Raw genomic sequence first — 8,833 nt, 5'->3', positions numbered from 1 at the left:
AATCTCAATATTTTTTTTTAAAGATATTTCAAATGTTAAACAGAAGTTGAAAGATTTAGAAAACAAATCATGTCACTACCAAAACACTGAGTTTTAGGCCATTGGCAGAGCCTTATTTTAGAGCAGGAAGTGAGACCTAGCCTAAAAGTATAATCTAGCCTAAAAGTGTTTCGTTGTACTGTACAACCTTGTTTCAGTATAATGACAATAAAGTTGAATTGAATTGAATTGAATTGAGACTGCATGGAATGTTTAAATACTTATTTTATTAAAAAAAAACATAAATGATCACTCAATGGTCACTCAAAGCAATATGATTTTAGTCTAAAGTTCAAGTAGTATTAAGGTTGAACATGACTTAGTGAGTGGTCTCTCTGCTGTGGCAGATCGTATGGAAGGGAAAAGGAGAGCGGACCACTCCCATGACTCCATCCATGTTTGGGGGCGGAGCTCCAGGAGGCCACGAGAACTTCAGCCGTTGGATCAGAGAGGTGAAGAAGATGAAGAGCTCGGTCTTCGCTAGAGACTCACCCAGACACACCCTCGGACCTGCAGCACACATGTATACACACACTTTTTACAGCTTGTCTGGACATTTGGTCATACATGTGTCCCATATGTGTCATTTATGTCTTCACTGTGGTTTATTGGCTTTGCTGTAGATGCTGCAGACTCACCCAGAGAGAACGGCAGAAAGTAGTCGTTTTTGCAGAACTGTCCTTTCTCATCCAGAAAGTTCTCTGGGTTGAACGTGTTCGGGTGCTTCCAGTGCTCTTTGTCAGTCATGATGGCCGTTAAGTTGGAAAGGATCTCTGTTCCCTGCCATGGGAAAAAGAAACAGATAAATAACACACATAAATTATGCACTCCATTATAATCAAGATAATCCCGTGACCAGTAGGAATGCACATAGAACAGTGTTAACCCTCTACTGCATGCATTATGAGAGCAATTAAAAAATTCAGTTCAATTTTCTTGCAAAAAATGATACTTGATTTATTTTTTTGGACACGATTATTAAATTCAAAAACTTAAAAAAAAATATATATATAATGTGTGCAGGGATCCTTTTGGTGTATGTTGCCTTGAGGCAACATTGTGCGACAGTAGGAAGAAAAGATACAGAGCCAAGTTCCCTGAAGGGGTGAGACCTGGTTTGTGACTGGCTAAATCCCTCCCACTGTCAGACAATGTTGCTTCTAGGCAACAAATATATTTCATAACAAAAAAAATGATATTGAACATTAAAAAAAGAGGTATAAATGTGCCCACTAAGAGATAGTATGACCAACTACATGGTTTTTATTGACTTACTCAAACTCCTCCATTTATTGTTAACCCTATCATTGTCATTAATTATGTATAATGTTATTGTAATGTGAGGAAAATGACTTTGTTGCCCTAATGCAACATTGTGCAATGCAGCGTTAATGATCGAAGATGTTATATAATAAATAATCGATTTCTGTAATCAGCACTAGTGAATGTAATGAAACCTGGTGGAGAGAATATCACTGACTGGAAGAGGTTATCTGTGGTTACACATCTGTTTATACCTCCAGCCATTCGACCTTCCGTTCAACTTTCCACCCATTCAGCCTTTCACCCATCCATACTTCAGTAAGTTCATATTCATATCTGTTTGGCCTTCCACCAGCGTTGGCTTCCATCCATCCAGCCTTTCATCCATTTAAATGTCCATCCACTCATCCGTCCATACTTCTGTCAATTTTGTCATTCATTCAGCCTTTATCTTCCACCCTTTCTAGCCACATTTCCATCCTTTCAGACTTTTCATATTTCCATAATTCCACCCATTCTGCTTTTTCATCCCTACAGTCTTTCATCAATTCAGCATTCTATTCATACTCCCAACCAGCGATGCTTCAATCCATTCAAACTTCCATCCTATGCATTCATATTTTCATCCATGCATACTTCCATTCATTCAAACTTTCATCCATTCATATTTCTGTTCATCCGAACTTCGATCCATTTATCTAATCCACCAGACATTCTTTCAATCGCCCCTCTTTACCGCGGGCAGGTGGTATCCCTGTAGCTCTGTTGGTTGAGTGGTTTGGTGAACCACGCCAAGTGGAACAATGTTAGCGTAGCGCTGGATCTCATTGACAGTGGCGTAAGTGTATGGGAGCTGTGTGCGGTCATCCATGCAGGGAGAGCGGTCAAATCCCAACACCTGAATGATCTCCTTGTGACAGCGCTCTGGTCAACCAGACACACAAAAGAAGGAACAATTAAACAAAATCAAATACATCAAATAAAATCAGGTCTGTTTCTCTACCTTGTATGTCGGGGTGCTCCATCATGTAAATCAGGCCCCATCTGAGAGTGTTGGCCGTAGTGTCCGTCCCAGCAAGGAAAAGGTCAGCAGTGGACATGAACATGTTGTCCTCATGGAATGTAGAGTCCTCCTTTGACTCTTGCTACTCGGAACAAAAATGTACTATTTTTAATGCTCTATAAATGTGTTTTACAGTGTTTTACACATCCAGTGTTGAATTATGGGAAACATTTAGAGTGCTAGCATATTGTACTGCATCACATACTTTTTTTATGGCTGCTGTAATAATATTGCAATAATATTGCAACAGCACATCGAAACAGTCAGTATCCTCAGCTTTTCATTGTGTCCTATTAGCAAGCAAGTGTTCGAATGTTGTAACACATCTTGTCACAAAGCCTTCAGAAGGTCTGTGCAACAATCAGAATGTAAACAAACCACAGACAAATCAGAAAATAGCTGGAATGGCAAAGCAACACGATAACAAAATGTCAAAAAAAGAAATAGAGTGTCCCTAAAAAATGAGGCGTAGGTCAAAAACGTGTTGCCTCATTAACATCTGTGAACCAGAGTAAATGCAATTCAGTATATAGAGGACAGTATATCGTCGCTGTCTGAACGAAACCTTGTATCTTCAAAAAGGTAACTTTACAGGAGAAGGAAAAAAGTTCTTAAATCTTAACAGAAGTCAATGAAGAAAGAACATTACATTGCCTTTGTGTATGAAATATGCTATTTAAACCAACCTGCCCTGCCTTAACTAGTGGTGAAATGAGTTAACATTACTAACAATACGTAGCTATCAAATAGCATGCTAGCTTACCTAGAACATGTACCATCACAGAATAAGGCAAAGAATATTCAAGTGAGTTCATTAATTCTTTTTGATATTTTTTTATATTATATTATATGTCAATATATAGCAGACAATAATACAGAAGCTTTCACTATGTAAATATCCTTTTCTTTGTTAGTATCATATCAGCACATCAGCAAATAAACTCTTGTCACGTATTCAGCGATTATTCTAGCAAAGGACCAGACTTCATCTCCCAGACTCCTCTGGGAGATCACATGACGGAGCAACTTCCCTCCAACTCGGACTCAGACACGGACTCCATTGCCCACAATACAGTTGGGACTCACGTGACTTCTGACTCCCACTCGCGCACTTATCAGCGCTCTGCATCACCAGAATACTAACTGGTGTCACCTGTGTTTCGATTCACATTACTAGTCAGTATACTTTAAAAGCCCAGGCTTTAGATAGACTCATTGCGAAGTATTCCTTGTGATCTACTGAGCGTTTGTATATTCTTGCTTGTTTTTCCGTATATTGACCACCATTTTGTATTTTCGACTCTGCCATGTTGTGCCTTTGCCTGTTTTGACTGACCTGTGTTGTTGACTTCTTTGCCTGTTTTTGTGACCTTGTTTTGTGCCACATCACAACTCTAAATTAAACCAGCTATGGGATTCAGTCTCTATGGGAATTGCACTGTCATGTTAGTGCTAAGCTAGCATTTACTTTCTCACAGTGAGTTTAATACCATACAGCTCCAGTTCAAACACTGGTTTTCAAAGCTTGTTAGACATGCAGTTATTATATTTCTACTTTGTACATTACAGTTTATCAGTGAATCCTCTTATAAGTACTTCAACTAAAACCCTACCTGTGAGTATTTGTAGAGAAGCTTGTTAGCTTTTGAAAGAACAGATGTAAACAGAAGACTGATCCATTAAAAATTTAAATCTTCCAAGCCAGGCATATGCTACAGAATTTTTAACATTAGTTTAACCACAATTTGCTCCTTCTAACAGATGTTGAAAACCAGAAGGTTGAGAGCTTGATGTGAAGCGATGAAGATTATGGATAACCTGGTGAACTTACAAAACTTTCACCTTCCAGTCAAGTTCCAGAGTGTTCAGAGGCCACATGTTTGATTTTTTTGACTGAAAACACTCACAAGTTCTGTGCAATTATCAGCAATGTAAACAAACAATTGATTCAGGGAACAGCCAATGAAACAGCTGGTAGAGAGTGAACAGAAGGAAAAAAGATGTGCTTAATGCATGCAGAGTTTAATTCACACCACAATCTGCCCCACCTGCTCCAGCAAATGAAGTCCTTGACTGGATGGATCAGATGCACCACTGCCAGGTAAGCCAGTTAAATTCAGATTGGAACTAAACTCTACTGGAAAGTAGATCCCCAGGTGAAGGGTTGGGGACCATTTGTGTAAATTATGTGGTCTCCTGGCTTACCTTGGTCATCTCCACCAGGTAGGCATCAATGAAGTCTCTGAGGTTTTCTGGGTCCAGAGTCTCTCTGTGTTCCTCCACAGCCTCACGAATGAACTCTACCAAGGAGTTGGCATTTTGCCTGACCTTGTGTTGCGGCCCTGGAAAGTGCTTTATGAAGGGAAACAGGTTGAAGATCTGCAGGGACAAAAAGACCATCTAAGATTATATGATGTTCACAGTTTTTACATTTCGCCAATTAAGAAATTAAATCCAATTTATTGGTTCTTACTCCAAAGACAAAGTTCTTAGTTAATTTCTTTTATGGCTGTCTGGACAGAAGACTTATCTGGAATTGAATTGAATTGTAAATGTTTAGGTTTTATGTTAATTTTATTCCAGGTGTGGGGTAGAATCTGGGCCTGTAAAATACCCTTTAGCATGAAATTCATCTGAACGTTGTATTGTTTTCACTCTCATAGCAATGATCATCATGATCCTGCTGATCATTACCTGTCCTACAGGTGATCCGGCAAGCCGAATGTTTTCATTCAGAAATTCCAGCAGCTTAGCAAAGCGCTTGTTGTCATACTCAAATCGGTCTCCAAAGATGATGGAGCAGATGATGTTGGAGGCTGCATTCATAAAGGGGTGGATGGGGTAAAAAGCCTTTCCTTCAAAAAAATTAAAGAGAATGGATGTGATCAGGAAGAGTACAATGAAAGAGCTTGATCTCAAATATCTTATCTAGGTGTAGGGGCAAAAGTATGTGGACACCTGGCTATCACACCTATTTGAGCTTGTTGGACATCCCATTCCAAAACCATGGGCATTAATATGGAGCTTCCCCCCCTCCTTTGCAGCAGTAACATATTTTGGAGTGTGTCTGTGGGAGTTTGAGCCCATTCAGTCAAAAAAGTATTTGTAAGTTCAAGCACTGATGTTGGTCAATTCAACCCAAAGGTGTTCAGTAGGGTTGAAGTCAGGGCTCTGCACAGGCTGCTGAAGCTCCTCCACACCAAACCCATCAAACCATGTGTTCAAGAACCTTACTTTGTGCACAGGGACACAGTAATGCTTGAACAGGAAAGGGTCTTTCCCAAACTGTTGCCACAAATTTGAAATCATATAATTGTCTTTGGATACTGTGGCTTTAACGTCCGAGCGTGCTGTCCACCACTCCAGCCGACGCTTGGCATTGCACATAGTGTTCTTAGGCTTGTGTGCAACTGCTCAGCCATGAAAACTCACCTCACAAAGCTCCTAGTGCACAGTTCTTGTGCTGATCTTGCTTCCAGAGGCAGGTTGAGGCAGATGATAGATGGTTTTTTGTGCATTATGTACTTGAGCACTCTAGTCCGACTCCATGATTTAGAATGGTCTACTGCTTCATGGCTGAGCTGTTGTTGCTCTGAGAGGCTTCCATTTCAAAATAATTGCACTTCCAGTTGACTGGGAAAGATCTCGCAGGGGAGAAATTGCATAAACTGACTTGCGACAAGGATCTATGAAGATATATAAAGTCACTGAGCTCTTCAGACACGTTCTACTGTCAAAGTTTGTCTAAAAAGAAATTGCATGACTATGATTCTGCACTTGATTTTATACACCTGTTAGCAATGGCTGTGGCTGAAACACTTGAACACTGAAAAATTAGGAGAGGTGTCCTCATACTACTTGTCGTATTTTGTATATATGCTATGGTTGACCTAGGAAGGATAGTTGAGCACAGCAGACCACTCAGTGGATAGCAAATGCAGGTGCAGCTACTCATCAGCTACCTTCCTGCTTGAGCATCTCACTGATGAGGTATTGCGCTTCTTCGGCCACGCGCTCCTCTATTGTTTTCTTCCCCAGACCAAAGTTGCGCAGTGTGTGCAGGGCAAAGCGGCGCTGCTGTTTCCAAGCATTACCATAAGTGACTGCTAAAATACCTGAGAGAGACCGACAGAGGTAGAGCGAGAGATAGAGAAAGACGGATGGTGAGAGATCATGGTAGTGGAGAAGGGACTGTTAGCTGTCTATAAGAAATTTATGTCTGCCTGTTCATTAATAAAAGTACAGCAAAAAAGTGGAGTCGTATGTTACTGACCATACCCGTTGGTGATCCAGTGTATTAACGGAATGAACGGCCTTCCAGAAAACACGGCCCCATTCTGAACGAAAGCTTCCTTCACAATCTGCATGTTATTCAGCACGATCACTGGCTTCTTGCCCACATATATGGTGGACATCTCTCCATATTTCTGAATCTGGAAGGGATGCAAAATGTTTACTTGCAACGTTAGGATGTAAAAGTGTAGCTGTCTGAGACCAGCTTACAATGTAACATCCAGCCACAGGTCAATGCTTACACACCTGACTCAACTCATCACATCTGAGCAAGACGTGGCCTGAGATTTTGCACAGTGCTGTGTGTTCAGCTCACCAGATCAGATCAGATCATTCATCTTCTACTGATGATGTGCACTGATTGCTCCTAATGTTTTTAGCTAATGGGTGATAACATTACTGTTTTTCACTAATCAGTTGGATGATATTCAACAGCAAAAGAGAACACATTAGAAAAACCAACATAAAATAGCTGTGTTTTCTGCTGTTTCTTCACTAGCAGACAAAAAGAAGTGGTTACATAAGCCACAGTGGGTTTATCTGGCTGCATTCCAGTGGTACACGTGACAAGGGAATGCAAACTTTACAACACATGTAAACATGCCTAGATAAGAAAGTCCAGCACGTCTGACAGACACCGCTATGGTTTTCTAGATAGTCTCACATCTTATGTTATGCTATTAAGTTGGACATATTTTTACAAAATTTGAATACTTTGTTTTTCCCCATGTCAAAATAATGACTTACAATGTCAAATTAATCACTTAATGTTTCATAATTATCAAATGTTATGTTAAAATAATTATTTACTTCCTTAACATTTGAAAACTTATTATATTGACAACTTATCTCAAAATCTTGATAAAAATAAGTGACTATTTTGTGACATTAAAGCAATATTCAGAGAAAATATTTAAGATTTGATTCTGCACTTCACACTTCAACGTTGTTTTGTCTCAAGTACAAATATAATAATAAAATATCTTCTTTCTCCAATTGATTTTTTTATGTTGTTCAATTATCACAAAACATACTTGTCAGTGACCAAGTGTTAATAACTGTGATCAAGGGTTAATAACTGAATAATGAGCAGTTTAGGGGTTAATAGCTAGTCCAGCACATGTACATACTATGTCAAACAAATGAAACTGACCGATCTGATGAGAGCCATTGGATCCTTCATAAATTGGGGCAGGTTACCCACGAAGGGCAGTGGTTTGGGTCCGGGGGGGTTGCGGCTCCTGGAGGAGCTCAACCTGAAGATCTCCAGCAGAATGAGAGAGAACAGACCACCCAGCAGGGCCAAGCCCACTGACGTCCAGTCCAAATATCTCAGCACAGACTCCATTCTGAGAGAAATGCAGGAGAGAACAGACGCTCACAGCTTAATATAGCAAAACCAGGAGGGGAGGGGAGAGAGAGAGAGAGAGAGAGAGAGAGAGAGAGACATTTGTTCTAAGCACGTGTTGGCCTCTGTCGTCATTCTGGGTGTTTCTTGGGATCAAGTTCACACCAACTGTAAAAAAAAAAAAAGGAATCTGTTCAGATGTCATAAAAGCTGTCCGTAGAGGACAGTAAGGTGCTGCAGATGAAAAAAGCACAACACTCACACTTTTATCGCCGAGAGCTCAGATAGTGTCCATACAGTTTACACTCAAATCGTACATTTAATTTACATATTTAATCTAAACAAATCTTCCATTTCTTAGATCTCGTCCAGTTATTGCAAAAAATGGGAAAAACATGTACATTTAAATGATGCAACCTCATGTCATAGTCCAGCACTTCACCTTTGTTGCAGTGTATAGTGTGGGAGTGGCTTCCTGACTTGCTTCCTTGTTTGAGTGGAGGCAGATTTTCCACCCTGGAATTTGAAGCTGAGTGTCGTAATCCATACATACAACATGCAATCCCTGTGCAATGGCTTAATATGCTGACTTAACATAAACTGCCAATCAGAAGTGTTTCAACAAGCATGATTTGAGCATAAGTGACAGTATTAGCCACAATTCCAGCTAGATTGATTACAAGTTTACTAAAAATGTACAACTGATCTACAAATTAACAAAAACTGTATTACTATGTATTTTGATCCATGCTAACAACTGTTCTAGCTGGTTAGTCAACATTCTCTAGCTACTATATTTGGTGTAGGTGCCAAAGTGCGTTTGGCAA

The 8,833-nt window shown here is 39.9% G+C and overlaps 1 protein-coding gene across 1 annotated transcript; it reads right to left on the bottom strand.

The window, feature by feature from the left end:
- Positions 1–246: 246 nt before the first annotated feature.
- On the bottom strand, positions 247–8,038 carry LOC118822212 (cytochrome P450 2B4-like). Its single transcript, XM_036591151.1, has 9 exons — positions 7,812–8,038; positions 6,639–6,798; positions 6,328–6,480; positions 5,060–5,220; positions 4,571–4,744; positions 2,306–2,447; positions 2,039–2,226; positions 678–819; positions 247–549 (listed from the first exon to the last, which is right to left on the bottom strand). The coding sequence occupies exons 1-9, from the start codon at positions 8,004–8,006 to the stop codon at positions 359–361; spliced, it is 1,506 nt and encodes a 501-aa protein (XP_036447044.1). The 5' UTR covers positions 8,007–8,038; the 3' UTR covers positions 247–358.
- Positions 8,039–8,833: the final 795 nt, after the last annotated feature.

The sequence above is a fragment of the Colossoma macropomum genome, unplaced genomic scaffold (assembly GCF_904425465.1).
Source record: "Colossoma macropomum unplaced genomic scaffold, Colossoma_macropomum, whole genome shotgun sequence".
Taxonomy (NCBI): domain Eukaryota; kingdom Metazoa; phylum Chordata; class Actinopteri; order Characiformes; family Serrasalmidae; genus Colossoma; species Colossoma macropomum.
The sequence above is the reverse complement of the archived record's forward strand: the minus strand, read 5'-3'. Positions and strand labels throughout refer to the sequence as shown.